A 17,918-nucleotide genomic window follows, 5' to 3' on the forward strand; every position below is an offset into this window, starting at 1 on the left:
TTCGTTCTAATAGTTTTGTTTCCAAGTTGTAAGGAATAGCAAGTCTGTTTTTCGTTACTGTAGACCAGCTTGGACGCAGGAGAAGGGAGGTGGAAGTTAACCCCTTGCCTGCAAAGGTTCATGGAATGAACATGTACTGTATCTACTATTGTATGTTCCCTTTATAATAAGCATTAGCGAACACCAAGTTAAGCTAAGACTTATTTAACATAATGTTATTCAGTCGTGTCAATAATAACCGAGTCTAGTGAATGGGGAATGCTTACAATGATGGCTAATTAGCATGTCATTTTCACAAATGTTATGCTTTTAACGTAACAACTTAACGTTACAATGACAGATTTGAGTGAATACTGCATGTTAGCATTAACGTGACGATAACATGTTTTATGCCCCCTCCCCCCAAAGGTAAAGATTCTGTGTGCCTTCAATATGTCTTTATAGCACTGAGCATATCGCCAACACAAGATACAATATAAACAAAATATTATCTGTAGATCTCTGTAGGATTCTGTCTTATACGGATTACTGTTAAAACAGAAATATTTGTTCTAAAAAAAATAATAATAATATTTGTTTTGCCTTTTTACAGTGCTATTTTAGAAAACTTTCCTTGAAAATATTGCTCACTATGTCAGTTGTGCCCTTGTTGCATGTGTTGGACTCACTCACATTACTTAGATAGGCAAACAATTGCAAATATTTTAGTTTGAAAGAGTACACATTTTACATGGTGGTACACAAATTCTAAAAAAATATATATATATATATATATATATATATATAAAGCTTGGCTAGCTGTCCTGATGTAGTGTGTGTGTGTGTGTGTGTGTGTGTGTGTGTGTGTGTGTGTGTGTGTGTGTGTGTGTGTGTGTGTGTGTGTGTGTGTGTTACATCTTCTTGTTACTGAGACCTATACTTACGTGTAAAGTGCAAGAAAGAATTTTTTGATTTGTGGGCTTGGTCCTCCAACAACTTTCAAGAACACATCTTGTGGCTCTCCAGGACCCTAAGTAAATGCATACATTCGGAAGTAATGATTAAGCTAATTTAGGTATTTGGCTAAATTCATACCCAATAAAGCTGAACAACAAATCGTGTAAAATGAAAACGGAGGCATAGTTTTACATTTTTAAAGCCAGTCCAGTAATTGGTGTAAACAATTTTTTCTAATGACCCTTAATTCAATTACTACAATACAATTTCCTTTACTGCCAAATAATAAGCACATTCAATAATATTTGCATACAGTACGTGTGGTTATTCCTTCCTCTGAATCCCAAGAAAGGAACATTAAACCTGCTTGTTGCAAGTAGGAGTCTTGTAGGGAAAAGGACAATTTTAAAAGATTTAAGCTATTCTGGAAATGTGTGATCAGTAGTATGCACATCTGTATATCATTAAAGCAATTTAATATAGCTGTAGATTTTCTTTTTGTAAAAGCAGTATTGTACATTATGTCTAAAGGACAAAGATGTAACCTCGGTGATAATGAACATTACATTGTGCTTTGAATAATGAGGAGTATTTTTAGAAACGTTGTCTCAGAAGGCACTTTCCTAAATGAACAAAATTCTTCAAAGCATTTCCATGCCTTTTGATTTTGTGCATGAATGAACCCTGCTGGCCTGTAATAAAGTCAAAGCTACAGTAAAAGGGAGTCCTGACCTACAGTACTTGATTCTCTCGTGGTGATTGGAAGTCTTGGGAGAACATTAGGAGCAGACTGTAGGACAAGCAGTTGCAATTATTGAAGGTGCCACATTACAGTACACTTTTCTTCAGCCTCAGTTCTCTACCGACAAGTAACTTTAGATTATTAAAAATACTGGACACGGTTCAAATATGTAATGCTGCTTTAAAGCAGTTGCAAAAATGTTTAGTGGAACCCGCGCTACAAGACAGTACGTATTAGTTGTAATGACAAAATATTATAGCGCACATACATATGGGTACAGAGAAAATATAAAGGATAAGAACCATAATGATAATTCTACTTTACATGTAAAGGAGGAAAATAATGTTTTTGTTAAATAGTCATACCATTTTTTTGGTATCACAGATAATATTAGGATCGCTACAGCGAACTTTAAGTTCAGGCTCCCCACCCGGCATGCCAACAGGAGCACCTAGAAAAAGTTTGACACCAGATTAGTTTTAATTTTGTTCTCAGAGTTTACTTATATTTTGGTTAAATGTGGCAACAGAATTAGTTGGGTAAGCAGTATTGTAAAGACATGGTGAATTCCAGTTTTATACAGGTTAAGAATTGTTTGTCACCAAGTGAATGATTGTGCAATGTTTAATGGTGTTGCACTGCAACTTTATAGACAAATAAGATAAACTGTGTAAAAGCTTTGACATCAAAACAAATCCCAGGGAAGACTGGTATATAATAACACAATACTATATACTGTACAAAACATATAATAGCAACAAAAAACATGGTTACATGTAATCTACCTCTGCAGTTCACACAAAATTTAACTGCAAGAATGGGTTTTTATTGCACAGAATGCATTTTAGGTCGCAATTTGGTTCCTACTGTGCAAATCCGTGTGGTATGCAAATGTTATATGCAAAATTAGGTATTCACATGCTATTCAATAAGTTACAGGATTGTATTTCACCAGGAAACTCCCAACTAGAGATTCTGCCTCCCCAGTCATGCGAGATTGTGATTTTTAAGGAGAGAAAGAGAGCAGATACAGTATGTAAAATATTTATCCTATTCTTAATATTCTCATTCTATGGAGAGAGGATTACTATGATAGAAGCAATTTATACCTCCTTCTCCTCAAAATCCACATTCTACAGATGTACCCAGACTAACTTTCCCCTGGGGCAGCATTCTCTGGCAGCGGGTAATCCCTCTGTAAAGGGGTCCAATTTTGGAAATACAGGACTCTCACAGTCAGCCACGGCTTTTGCTTTCTCAGAGAACCATTTAGCTTTTTATAGTGTGGCAAGTGTAGCATCCCCAAGGAAGGGAAAAGACATACAGTATTGCATAGAATAGAATACATTTCATGCAGAAAGCGCATGCAAAAGATTTTTTTTGTAGCAATGTTTCTACGTACTGTAAATATTAATAAATACTGCAAAAGTTCAGGTGATGTTGCATGCTAAAGCTTAAAGTTTAATGAATAGGCACTAAAGAATTGACATTGAATATATGTGTGCACGCCAATCGTTCCTATGTCATTGTGTCACTCTCTTATGGGTTTATTGTATATCCGCCAAAGCTATTGGTCTTGCACTTTTGGGGCGAAATTCTCCATTGAAGTCAATGAGGAATTTCACACAAAAATCGCCTAATCATCCGCTTCTGCAGATATGGAACAAGCTGCTTAGTATCAATTAAAGAACGTGTACCTGGAAGAGTGTACCATGGAGGTAATCTTATGGATTTTTTCAAGAAAGTCAGTTCTGGGTGATAAAATCGATATGTCTGGTCAATAATATGTGGCTGAGGTTCAATGTTCACTCGAAGAATTGCAATAGGTTTTCCATCTGATGCCTTGAAGGAAACCTGTTTATCATGAACAGAATTAGCAGCATTATTTGAAAATAAAATATAAGTGAAGTAAAAATTATTTGTATGCTAAGATAAATATTGATTTATTACTTTACTGTCCAACTAGTGCCCTAGAGTGTAGAGAGTGTATGAGTTGCCTATGTGAGATATAACACAAGAACATTTCAAAAAGTATGGGAGCCCTGGAATTCTAGGAGGAAAATGTGAATCTCTGAAGCAATGTGGATTGAGGGTTGTATTTTATTATATATATTTATTTATTTATTTTTTCTCCGAGTGCTGGTCATTCTGAGAATTGGGCGGTGATGTGGTCATAACGTCGTTATATTTTAGGATACCTGTGTTTAAATTGTGGTGCTTCCCCCCCCTCCCCACCCCCACTTTCTATTTTCTGTATCCCTTTTCCTTTGTTTTTCTAAAACTCAAATCAAAAGTTAAAAAAAAAAATCTAACTTGTTTTTTTTTCACAGAAATATTGCTAAGCAAATAAGAATATACTTCAAAAACAAAGTAAACATGGACAGTCACACTGTGCTACAAAGCTAATGGAATGTAAATAATAAAAATAGATTGTTTCATTTTAAGAAACAATGTAAAATTACCAAAATACTAAGTCCACTAGCACCATGTTGAGTCAAATCTGAAATAATGTTTAAAGTCAACATAGAAAAATACTAAGAAAAACTAAATATTAGAGCGAATACCAACTTATTATATAACTTCTTTTAATTGCAATGCAGACTGCTGTTATACTGAGGAACAATGCATGCACCCTGGCAGGACCATTTAATATGCCAAATTGCATGTAAATTCTCAATGGGCATATTGAGGCAACAACCTGTCATTTTACTGAAACCTACTGCAGGAGCATGCCATTAAGTTCAGGCAGAAGGCAGTAAAATGGTTTGCCTATGATCACTCAGTGTGTATATTACCATGTTGGGAAGTGAACCCACAGGCTTGAGAATTCAACATAAAAATCTTAACAAAGATGCTACATTTTCCAGTACTAATTCTGCTGGTCAGAAAGCGTATCACACAGCAGATGCTAATGCCAATTATTGACTATGGAGACATAGTATATGGCTCGGCACCCCAAACCCACCTTAGCAAATTTGATACCCTCTACAATTCAATATGCCGTTTTGTCCTCCAATGCAACTACAACACACATCACTGTGAAATGCTCAAAGAACTAGATTGGCCATCACTTGAGTCTAGGCGCAAATTTAACCTTTCCTGCCTTGCCTTCAAATACTTTCTGGGCAAGCTACCCACCTATCTGAACAAGCTCCTCACCCCTACCACATGCAGCACTTATCATCTGAGATCTGACTCCAAAAGACTGTTCATGGTCCCAAGGCTCAACAAAGTATCCGGACGCTCATCCTTCTCCTACCGTGCACCCCAAAACTGGAATAATCTAACGGAGACTCTCACAGCCGCCACCAGTTTAAATTCTTTCAAAACTAAAGCAGTCTCACATTTTAATTTGGTCTGTAACTGTTACATATGCCTATAACATATATTATCTCTTAGGCTGGGGCCATGGTACCTTCTCCCGTGCGGAGGCGCGCAGAGGCTGAGGGAAAGCGGGTGCTTTCTCTGGTCATGGTGGACAAGGCCATAAGGAGCGTTCCTGGGGGCGTTCCTAGTGACGTCACAGAGCTGGTTCGCCCTCATTGGGCAAACCGCTCATGTGATCCGCCTGTCACGCTGAGAAATCAGTTTAAATGATTTCTCATGCAACGCGCTCCCCCGCCTGCTTTCGCGCGGACGTGCCCGCACGCCACATGGACACGAACACTGCCTTAAGGATGCCTCCGCACGGTCTGAGTACCATGGCCCCAGCCTTAATGTGCATGCAATGTCTTGTATATAATGTATAACCCTGCTCACTTAATGTAATCATGTATTTGTAACCATGTATCTGGCATCCTAATTCTGTGCCCAGAAAATACTTGAAAATTAGAGTTAACTCTCAATGCATTACTTCCTGTAAAACATTTGATAAATAAAATAAATGAACTTTTATTAATTGTATAATGTTTCCTGTTGCTATGCATCTCCATTTCTCTTGAAACAGAATATTGAGGTTTTCAGGAGCATATCTGTTGATTTCACTTTGGTCTAGAAGTTTACAGAATTGCACAATTTAATCAATAATGCCTTAATGAATAATGAACATTCTATTTTCAAGTAATTAAATGGGATCAAAAATTGGTGTTTATAAACAATGGCTTCCTCAAGAATCTCTTGATTATGCATATATTTATTCTTTACCTTAATGCGTTTGGATGACATTGCATTTTGTTTGTACTGTGACAGCCCTTCTGTGTCTTTGTGCAATCCAGCTGCATCAGGACCCTGCCATAGATAGACGAGTAATAAAACATACATTTCATACATTTTTTTGGAACATGTGATTTATAGGCTACCTTTCCATACATTTAAACCTATGTGGAACTTTATTATATACAAGAACAGATACGTTTCACTGGAGTTGTACATCATTGTTATTCCTGTGTATCGTTTGCTTTTAATTTTAGCACTACCCAGAAGGAAATAGCTGTTAAATTACAGCTTATCAGACAGGATGTGCTCTAAATTCAGTCTATAAGAATCCAGTAGAAGTGTTAGATTTCACATAGAAGTGACAGGAGTGGAATCACCTGGAAGAAATGTAGAAATTCATTGTAGGATAAGATAATTAAATAGAGAAACAGCTGTGTATGAATAAAATAAACATGAACAATGTTAATGGAGCCTGAACTGTATTTCTATACTTCGCAATGTGCTCCACATCTCTAAAATAAACATAAACATATGAATTTAAATAAATGTTTGAACATAAGGAATACTATTGTAGTTTGTGTATCTTATATTTTGAGAACATTAGAATTTCATGTTTTAAAGCAGCAATACTACTTTTCAACTTTTTTTTAATTATTATTTTCAGTCCGTGTAACTCAGCAGCTACATTATATTCTTATATTACTGAGATAACATTATCTATTGTTACAGTTTACTACTGTAGGTCAAACTGCTGGGAACATTTGCAACAAATTATCCCAAAGAGGAAAGTGTTGCAAGGATATTGCACTGCTTGGGAGGTGTGCTAAATAAAACCTGCTATAGAAATCAAAGGATACTTTAAAATTCATTAAAAAGGGTATTATGAGTTAAATAAAAACAAAAACAAAAAAATTCATTATTACCTAATATTACAGAACTGAATTATTTAAAAAAACAAAACATATAAGATGTCACATGTTTTGCTGCTTTAAATCCAAGAACTTCAAGTCTGCGCACCTGCAACATGGACATGTGGTCTACACAGAAAGTCTGGTACTTAAATGGTATGTAAACTGTCTCCTTGGGCCGCAGGTATATCTGAGGAGCGAGAAAGTTCTGTTGGACATGAAACATGTCTTCCTCTACAGGTGTCAAGGTCTTTGTTAATTCTTTAAAATGTCTCCATTCCCGTGTGTCCACAATGACTCTGAGAAAGAAAACAGCGAACAAAACAATAGAAACATGTATGTCTGCTGAGACCATCACACAAGCATACACTACACAACCAGGCTCATTTATTAAAGCCAACATAACAATATTATAGATATGTACAGTATGTGTAAACATGTACTATGTTTCACAATTGTAGTCAATTACAGTATGTTTCTCAAAACAGTCTTCGTGTTAAAAGTAAAATCCATAGCAACGTTACCATTTCCTACCAGATTCCAAAACAATACCTGCACAATTACCATAGTGAAGATATGTTTAAATTAGCTGCTTCAACTTGACTGAAAATGTGTGTTGATATCAGAACTCTATCTTGCCTTTCTGATATGATATCCTTGATAAATCAGAAATCTAATGACAATAATCATATTGAAGTAGCTCCCAGTGGTTGAAGTGGCAATCTAGTATTCTCATCACACAAAAATATGTTTCCTTTATTTTTGCCATTGTATATTACAGTATGTTAGTTAAAATTTCTAGAAGCTGTATTGGTCATGTAGGATGACATTTTGTACTACACTTGAAGAAGAAACCTACTAGGTTTCTAAAGCACTCTACACTATAACAATCTATGTTATTGTTTACACACAAAAAGGTATTACAACCTACATTGAATCTATATTATGCTACACAATAGTTGTGATGCTATTGCTAGCAATGCCATCTTATATATTCTGTAGCTGCATCCTGGATTTATCAGTTGCTGAAAATGGCATTGTAGGGAAGGGCTGCAATTCACACATCAAAACAAGTTGTGATAACAGCTGTTGTCAGCAAAATAATAAAACAGTCTAAAACTCAGCAATAACTAGATCAGCACAACATGAACAATCAGTTTATGTCATGACTTCTTCATTTTAGTTTTTGGGGGGTTATTGTTGGTGTAGGTTGCCATGCATCCTTATCTTACTGTAGAACTGTCAGCATAAAGAGCACAGTCTTACAAGCCAATTACCAACATTTTCTTTGTAATTTTACACAGTTATGATAAAAAAAATATGAACATTTCAACCTGTGATATTTACAAGAAACAGTGAAAACCCACAAGAGTAGTTAAGCTAGCCATGACAATTATTGTCTTACCTGAGGTCTGTGTTATCAATCTCAATAGTTACTGTGTACTGGATATTGTAAGGATTTTTAAGTTCAAACTCAAAGAATTCAGCAGTGCCCAGTGTAGCATAGACAGTGTAATTTGAAGTAATGGCCTGATTCAGCATGCTGGAGATACACTCTGCCTTGGTACGTTCTCTATATGCTTCAATGATCTGCAAATCTCTGGTGTGCTGAGTGCGCTCCTCACGTTGAGCCTAAAAACAAAAAGAAGATAAAAACAGCTCAATAGCTCTGTTTTATAGAACCCTTTAACTTGTTCAAAATGCACAATTACTTCGTTTTTGTTGAAATGTTATTTCCTCTTAGAACCCCCAAGTCCTCTGATTTTAGCTAACTCCAATAAGTTAAATTCACTAGGAATGTTGCCTGCAATAAAAAAAATAATTAAAAAAAAAAAACATATGTCCCACTAATTCTATACTTAGACAAAAAAAACAAAACAAAAAAAAGATATGGTCATTAATCTGAAAAAGCTTGTGTTCTTTTGCAGTTGTAATTAATGATTCACCATGAGTATTTTTTTTTGCAGAGGTATAAGAGACAAATAAAGCAGAAATGTTGTAACCATGCAGAAGAATTTTTCTAATTTTCCAGAACGCTGAGATTTGTGAAATAAAAAAACCCAAAACACATTAATCAAGGACTTTGTTATAAATAAACAATATTCTGTTCCATGATAGTTTCTGGCAGAGAGCAAAAGTTGAATTATGTACTAGAATACTGCTAACGTATCTACATAGTGCCTCATCCGTCTCTTCTGTTATGCAATATTTAGAAACCTAATAAATATTTGTATATTCTCTTACCCATGTCATGAGTACAGCTGGTCAACGAACTGATAAAAGCAGCAGAGGTATACAGTAAGTCAGTCATTGCCAAAGAACATGAGTTATCAAGCAGCAGTGCAAAGTATTGTATCCCAATCTGGCGGTTACAGCCATTGACTTGAATGGCAGTTACCATTAAAGCAGGGTGCAATACCACACATTGCTGCTTGATCAATCCATGCCTTGGTGTTAATAAAGAGCTACTGTAGTTATCCAGTCCCCTGCTACAGGTGGCCCTGAGCTAAAAATATATCTCATTTTTTTCCAACACTATTGGTTATAAATGTTGTTTTGTGCAAATCATATATAATTTTTCACAGAACATACAGTTACATGTTAGTAGCCTAATATCCAGACTAGAATATGACATAATTGCCAAATGACAGTGTTTTAAGTATGGAATGCTAAATCTCCGCTATTACTGTATTTTTTTCTTAATTAATCAATCTGTAGGTGATTCATTCATTTAGGCACAATACGTGTAGTAGAGTAAGCACATAGCAACCTCTGCTGCCTATTATCACATCCTTCATCACACAAATAATCCCAGGGTTATCTATGAAGGCTTCAAAAAACCTGAACAGAGAAGCTACTCTGATAGAAAGGTTTGGAGTGCAGTTACATAACACAGTGGAAGTGTCCTCAGTCACTTTAATTTGAGAGTAGTCCTCTATAGTTACTTTCTTTCATCTATGTGCTCTCAGGTGCAATTTTGTATTTGGGTCTGAAAAGGAGGGGGCTAAACAAGCGATTGTACTAAGGAGGGAGTGATTTGGGTTGTCCGTTATTCATCTGGGACTTATCAAACTTACCCACCGCTCCTATACCTCCTTTCCCCTCACTTGTTAGCAGTGCTGTAACCCTTTTGATTCATTACTCAAACAGACAGTTGAACATTACTTCATTTCACTAAGGGGCACTGTTTAACAGACCATAAATCATCAAGACTTATTGTACAGTATACTCACTTTGCACCTGGATTGCAAACAATCAAGGTCTCTCTAATATCACACATATTTGACATATTCATTTATGTTACCTCATGGAGAATGTTTGTTCAGGCTGTGAAGCACTAGCCTGAGACTGCCAGTCTCAATATATATCTATATATTGTGTTGTATACTGGAGAAACCTTTAAAAACATAAAACAAATCATCTAAAAGGAATAAAAGATAAACATAGGAGGTGCAATTTTCCACTTTTAATCTGAGCGAGTATTGCTCATCCAGCAAGCAACAAAAATGTAGTTGACCAGATATTTCAGGGTTCTGATTTAGATTTCTATATGCTGCATATCTTTATTCATTCAGCAATGATATCACCATCATTCAGGGCTGCTAGAAGGGGATTACAGTTAGGACTGGTGAAGGGGTTCGGCTTGTCCCGGCCATCCAGGGCAGTGAACGTTGCATGCCTATTGTGGCGCATCCTGCAATGCTCTCTCCACTGAAGGTCATCTGCCCACCAAACGAAACCAACCAATCGTGCTCTAAACCCTCCACTCATTTAACCATTAGGGCCCACACCTGTCACTCCGCACAGCGCCCCTTGCCTGCTCACAATCTGTTTTCATATGGAATCCGGAACTCTGACCTTTCTCCCGATGGCTCTGCACTCCTACCTTCCTTAAGTCACCTACTTCATAGTAGTATATTAGTGATCCAATCATTCTTATGGTTGAGGACACTCCATATAAACATTCTGCTGCATAGTCATAATTGAGTTTTGTTATCACTTTGTTCTAGGACTCTTCTTAAGGACAATGATACAGAACATTTATGAACACATTCATATTTGACAAACAGGTACAGTGCTTCCGTTGCAGTCAGGGACTCTGGGTTACATTTGGTCGCGAATCATTTTGCAAACTTGGACAGTTTTGCCAAAAATGGGTGAAGCATTTTTAACCAGACCCTGAAATAGGGCTTTTACTGAAGAGGAAGATGGAGAGAGAGAAGAGAGACAGGGGAAGGAAGGCCAATTGAGTAGTGATCTCATTTACCGTACCAACCTAAAGATGTAGTAAGACTTACTTCCCCCCAGCGCTGCGGACAAACAAGCAAAAGTCAGCAGTGCTGGGGACAGTGTCGGCTGCGATTGTGCGGCAGGGGACCCATGCTTCTGAATGGGATCCTCGCAGCATTAATCCTTCAGTGCTGACCACTGGCGACTCCGAAGACATTAGATCTTGTTACATCTGTATATCTCCAACAAGTCAAATGCAGCTCACATGGAGACATACCTGTGAACAAACTTAAGATACCTGGGAAATATGCTACTTTAAATAATTTGCATATATTTTGCATATTAAAATTAGCTTATTTTCACGGTATCACTCTACCAAAAGCAGTATTTCAGACTTTGGATGTTGTTTGAATTTTCTGGTGAAATTCGACAATTTGGCTGCAGAGTAAATGAGTAATTCAGTATTAGGTGATACCTTTTTTTAGTTGGACATAGTTATTATAAGACAAGCTTTAGAGAGTTTTCTCTCTTCCTCAGGTCTCCAGTTTAATTTACAAAGATTCCATAAACACTGAGAGAGCCAACTAAGGCAGATGATGTAAGTAAGGAATGGACCTTTTAGATAAAACTTAAATAGTTTTATCAAACGTTTCGCAAAACAGAGTTGTGGTAAACTCGCACATCTCTAGTTGTGGAACTGGTTGTCCTCAAATCCTAAGGATTACACAGTTCATTTGTAGAACAGAAATGATGAGATTTTTTCCTACAATAATTCTGATATTCTATAGATTTACCCAACAGATTTGATTGCATACAGTTGATTGATAAATACAGTTGAACATATTGATCCCTCCCCTAATGAATCGCCTTGTATAGTATTAGTTTGTGAAGCTGGACTAAGCTGGAATAATGGCACAGACATCTTTAACTGTTTCTGTCCCGGAGGACTCTGTATAGCACTGCCATCTGTAAGTAAACACTTTTATGATAAGACTATTTGAGAAATCTTGAATTCACAGGCAAATTCTCAATCAACACTTATTTTTGTTCTTTTGTTGAAAGTTATTGTGATACAATAATTAGCAAACTGTTAAAATGAGAAAAAAAATCTTATAAGAATGCACGCCCTAAAAAAATACATTTTTCACAGGACACAAAAGAAGACAAATACATTGGAAAGTTATTCATTTATTTTTGTCTGATATGTTTGGCTGCTCTTTTCAGAAGTGGAATAAGAATGAGAGCCAGTGTATTAATAGAAAAACGACACTGCACTGGTCTTGTTGGTAGCCACTAGGTCAGGGGTCTGCAACCTTTCAAGGAAGAAGAGCCATTTTATAAAAAAAATATTTGTTCAAAATATTCCGAGAGCTGCAACACGTGCATGAATATTACACCCCAACAAACACATACATATACTGTACACACACTAATAGGTATATACTGTATAAGCATTAAAATATGACACACCATCTTTAAACAGAAGATGGCAAAAGAAAAAATATGTGGGGGAATAAAATGCATTTCACTATAATAAGTCCCTTTGTTTTGTTATTTTTTTCATTGTTTTTCCGTGCAAAACAGTTTGTCATTTTCAAATACACAATACATACATACACATATACACACATACACTACCCCCCCCCCAAAATACACACACATTACCCCCCCCCTAAATACATACACACACTACCCCACCCAAATACACACACACACACAAATACATACTGTAGTGCCGACGATTATTCTAAACAAACCTGGGGCAATCTCCAAAAAGACCCAGGTACATGCTGGGTACATGCTGGGTACATGCTGCAACATTTCACACATTTCTGCAGACAGACTAATGGCCCATCGGATTAACAGCGGGGGTCCCTGGCAGTTCCATTCAAACTGAATGGGACTGCCAGGAACCCCTGCTGTGTTAATCCGATGGGCCATTAGTCTCTGCAGAAATGTCACTGAAATGTACCCTGCATGTACCTGGCTAGTTTAAGGCAAGTTTTAGAATACTCGTTGGCTCGTCTGTACACACACTAATACCCCCCCAAACACTCACACACACATAATACTACCCCCCCAAAAATACACACTTACTACCCCCCCAAATTCGCACACACAACCACCCATAATTTACACACACGTTACCCCCCCGCCCCCTCCCAATACACATACATACATACACATACAAGCATGCTTACATTGGGCCTGCCTCGCTCCTCACTGTCCTGGGTTGCTACTCCTCAGCTGCTGCCTGTCTCCCTCACTGTGCCTCTCTATGACGGCGCATCAGAGAGACCCGGCGCGGGACCGTGTAGGAGGCAGGCTCGCAGCTAAGGAGATGCCGGGTGGCAACAAGAGGCCCGACCAGCGCCGGCTGGCCCCCCCCCCTGCAGCACAGTAAGGGAGAGAGGCACCAGCAGGGGAGCGGCAAGCTGCGGACAGAGGAGAGCCGCATGTAGGTGCTAAAAGAGCCGGGCTCGGGAGCCGCAGTTTGCCAACCCCTTGCACTAGGCGACGAACATTCAAGGAGCGGTTTCCCAGAAACTGAAGTTAGATTCTGGCAATGGAACTGTTTGTATCATGAATACTGATGTTGAGCTAACAAGCCTATTCAAATCTGCAGATACTGCAACATTCCCATTTAGGCAAGAGAAAAAGATGAATGTTATGCAATTAACTTAAATACGATTATTAAATAACAAATGTCTCACAAAACATGCAATTTCCCAACAACTGATGTTACATTCTCAATTACAATTTTTTTTTTAAATCAGTATACAGTAGTTCTGTACTGAATAGTGCATATTAAATTAGAAATTATTTTTTAATCATTTGAAAATGAACTTTAATTGTTTGTTAAAGTTGTTGCTTTTCACCTTTTACTTGGAAAAAAAATATGAATACTATTTACCCATTACATAGAAGAAATGTAAATATATATGATATTTTACTTACCAATATAAGTGATTTAGGTAAGTTAGTGTTCTCTTGTGACTCATGCTGTCGCACTGCCATCATCCTCTCCATCTTGCGTCTTTGTATGGCATCCGTCTCACTGTTTGTGTGCTGGTATGCAATACTAACCGCTTTCATTCGACTGAACAGCATTGCTGCCAATTCACCATCTAGTTCAGCCAACTTCTGAGCTTGGGATATATTCTTCCCTGCTAAAATACATAAAAGGGTTTATATCAAAATTAATCCCACAATGGATTGCCATTACAGATAAATGTGTCTAAAGTGATTCATCAAATATATATTAATCAGTATTGTACAGCTTCAGTACAAGGTTTGCCATTTTTCTGAGACAGGACTGTGCTGTAAGAATAATTAAGCATGATTGTGGGCTTTTATTGCCATTTCTACCTGTGTTTTTTCCATCTGAAAAGGGTTGGTTCTTTCATTGCTTAGGTCAATTGTAGACTCCAACGTTAATTGTAATTCAGACATAGCACATTTTCATTTGGTTAGCAGATGTCGCATAATGTAATAGCATTCAGAAATAATGGCTATTTTGTCACTTCATCACTTAATAGTACTATAGGATAAATGTTTTTTTTTTTTTTAATGTGTTCTTATTTACATTTTATGGTGGTATTTTGGTTTACTTACCAACAGAAACCCTACTTGAAAACAGGCTGCCTCCATGAAAGCCACTTGTACCATCATGCGCGGAAATAACGCGAGACTTTGAGGCTGGAAGTGATTCTGATCTCTTTAATCGTTGCTCAGAAAGGTGTCCTGCAACATCAGAAAAAAATTCACTTGCCTTATAATTTTCAAATAACATACTGTTTATTCCAATAATATCAAGTGTTACCCAGGACAACTAAATGAAACACCTATAGTGTATCTGAGAAACCAAAAATCAGGCATAGAAGGCTCTAACTGTACAGTATAACAAATTGTTATAAATCAGTGGACTGTGAGAGATACCAGGAATTGGAAAGCGGCCCCCCTAGCCATCAACAGGGGGCCTCCTGACCAGGGGGCTAGTCCCCGTCTCTCAGGTCTGCCAAAAAAAACAAATATAACTGTTTAGAATGCTCGCTTGGGGCTTTATCTAGAGGGGGCAGTAGCTTGGAACGTCCAGAGAAGTGGGCAGGGCCTGTGCTAGTACTCTTATATTACAGTACTGGTTTATATTACAGTTTGACTGTAGGTGCGCTGGCATCTTAATGGTAGAGCAAAGAAGGAAAGTGCGAGGTGTGGGAACGGAGTCGGAGCTCTGAAGAGGGCGGGGAATGGTACCGGCGGGGTAGAACCCCATCCCCTCTGGCAGCGAATAGTTGGAAATTTCATTGACCGAGTAGCTACTCTTTCCTCTTCTGGATCCGTTTGCATCTCAGTTGCCTGCGACACACACACAGTGTGGTTGTGTTACTGCACCGACACACTTTATTCGAGCAAATACCCGGTATGTACCTGGCAGATACCTGGAATGCGCCACTCCTCACCTCTGACAAGCCCCGTTGCATTTGCCTTCCCAGCCTGGGTTCATGCCTGGCTGATGGGCGGCTGATCTGTTAAATGATAATGATTAGTATTTAATAGGCTGCAATGCTTCGCGTGTCTATCTGATGGCATAAATTCATGAATTGTAATGCAGTATATATATATATACTGTGCAGTATTGCAGCCAGCGGGAATAAAATGCTTCAATCCCTGCCGGAAAATAACTCAATGCACTCGGGCAGAAAACAGTCACAAACCTCAATACACCCGGGTATACCCGAATTCGTGGGACTAGCCAAGCTCGAATAAAGTGTGTCGCCAGTGTATCTTACTGCCACACGAACACGCTCACCACTCCATCTTCATACTGTAACACATTCTTACACACGTTGCTAGCAATCACAAAGTATGCAAACATTCATTTATCCGACACGCACAGGCTCGATCACGCTCCGCCTGAGGGAAGGGGGATCTTTTATGGTAATGGTAGGCTGCTCACGGCCAGCATCTTCAGGGGCGTTGGGCACACACACAGCAACCATTCACGAGCAATTCCATCGGTGTCTCATCGATAGCATAGAGCTAGGATTTCTGAGTGGGCAACCAGACAGTTTTTTCCAACCCTCTCTGGATTCGTGGCATCCCTTGCGTTTCTGCTAACACTCACGCACATGCACGCTCTCTGTTGGTTCCATAAGAAGGCCAGTCGTTGCTCCTGTAGGCACGCATCTGAACAAGTTAAAACACACATACACTCGCAGATATTGCGCTCATCCCACACTAGCAATGGCGCTAGCGGTAGCTGAGCAATTTAATCTGCTCCAAGCTGAGGCGTTGAACCATGAAGAGGGCTGGTTAGAACAGCAGCTAGACAGCTTATTCACAGGCAGGTGAGGCCACAGTAGCGGACAAAGCCGGTGCATTCCTGCCACTTCACACGATAAGCATGCGTCGAGGCCAGCCCCTGCCATGGAGCGGACGATGGGGCCCGCCCACAAAGGGTGCAGCGCGGGATGCACCAGGTGGAAGACAAGGGCCGCAAGCTGGGCGGCAGCCTTTGGTGACAGAGCCGCAAGGGAGGGTGTCACGGAGGGGCGCAGGATGGCCGCCCGCATCCACTGCGGGCGTTATGGTAGCAAGATGGCCGCCCGCCACATTGGCAGGTGCAGTAAGTTTGAGAAAGCCAAGACAAGACCAAGACGGTCACCAGTAGAGGTTGCAGGTGGTGGGAGAACAAAACAGCCGCAAGCGGCGGTCCAGGCGGTGTCGGTGCAAATCGGCCACCTGCAGCTTTTGCAGGTGGTGGCCTGCAGGTGGTGGGAGTGTGACACAGCCCCTGCAGCGGTTGCAGGCGGCTAGTCGTCGGTGCAGAGCGCCCCCGCTAGGATCGCAGCGTTCCGGGCTGCTGGTGAGGCCCCCGGCGTCGGTCGATGACGCGGAACTGGCAATGGAGGAAGACGAGGCTCAGCACGGCTCGCCACCTAGGATGCGTCCCCCTTCCAGGCCAAGGACAGATGACAGAATTTCGGAAGTGGGTGCCGGAGGCGGACCAAATCGGCTTGCGTTGCCCGGTAGGCTAATGGGCGTTGGGGACCACGTAGTGATGAATTTAGTGTGAGCGTCCATGGCTCCGGGTACATGGGAGGCTTATGCGGCGGCTTCGCGTGACTACTCAGGCTTTGCAAACGAGTTTGGGGGGGGACGGGACATGGGTGGAGACCATCATACGATAAGTTTTACAAGTGGTAAGCAAGGGGCTGGCTGAAACGTCCATAGGTAAGATGCTGAGCTGGATTTTCTTCTTCTTGAAGCTAGATGGGAGGGCGGACGCTACGAAAGCATTTATATTCAAGTGGGCCATAGTAGGAATGCTGAGGGGGCATCGACTAACGACAACAGGAGACAGGTAACCACCAAAATCTTGGAGGAGCTGTTCAGGTAACGGAACAGGTCTGCTTTTCAGCTTTGAGGCGAGGCTATTCAATGCGGCCTTCACCCTAGCCTTCTTCGGGGCATTGCAAATAGGGGAACTAGTCTGCGCCACAAAGAAAGGGGGAGGTTTGTAGGCGGGGGGCGCAGTGCTCAGGTCAGGTTTGCTGCAGCTGCATATTCACTGATCCAAAACGGCCAGTAGGGAAGGTGAGCATGGGTTCCGCTGCTGGGCTTGCCGGGGAGCAGGATTTGCCCTGTGCAAACGCTGGGGGCGTATTTTGGCTTAGGACCTAGCGGGGCAACCGTTTGTGCATGCTGACTGGGTACCATTATCTAGGTTTCAGTACTACAGGTGTTCGGGCATGCCTGGAGTGATTGGGTTTAGAGGGTGCAGGAAGGTTTGGAGAGGGTCCTTGCAGTTCTGGCGGTACAGGCCCAGTTTAAGGGTGGGGGTTTAAAGGGGGCAGCTCTTGGGGGAATGTTTAGGTGGCGGCTCTTGGGGGGTAGTTGCTTGTTCTTGCCAGACTGGGAACTGGGCTGTATAAGCCTGGGGGAGT

General features: G+C 40.0%; 1 protein-coding gene across 7 annotated transcripts in view; it reads right to left on the bottom strand.

Moving 5' to 3' along the window:
- NPHP4 (nephrocystin 4) overlaps positions 1-17,918 on the bottom strand; it is a 264,867-nt gene that overhangs the window by 18,575 nt on the left and 228,374 nt on the right. For 6 of the 7 annotated variants that reach the window (XR_012802230.1, XM_075604944.1, XM_075604942.1 and 3 more), the window contains 8 exons: positions 14,587-14,715; positions 13,930-14,141; positions 8,147-8,373; positions 6,851-7,040; positions 5,822-5,905; positions 3,376-3,532; positions 2,044-2,129; positions 924-1,009 (listed from right to left, as the gene is read on the bottom strand). Coding sequence is in view for 6 of the 7 variants with exons in the window: in XM_075604944.1 (XP_075461059.1) it covers positions 924-1,009; positions 2,044-2,129; positions 3,376-3,532; positions 5,822-5,905; positions 6,851-7,040; positions 8,147-8,373; positions 13,930-14,141; positions 14,587-14,715 (1,171 nt within the window). In the remaining variant the exon portion in view is untranslated. The remainder of the gene's footprint in view (positions 1-923; positions 1,010-2,043; positions 2,130-3,375; positions 3,533-5,821; positions 5,906-6,850; positions 7,041-8,146; positions 8,374-13,929; positions 14,142-14,586; positions 14,716-17,918) is intronic. The other variant, XM_075604943.1, reaches the window with a different exon arrangement.

Source organism: Ascaphus truei, chromosome 6, assembly GCF_040206685.1.
Source record: "Ascaphus truei isolate aAscTru1 chromosome 6, aAscTru1.hap1, whole genome shotgun sequence".
NCBI classification, from domain to species: Eukaryota; Metazoa; Chordata; class Amphibia; order Anura; family Ascaphidae; genus Ascaphus; species Ascaphus truei.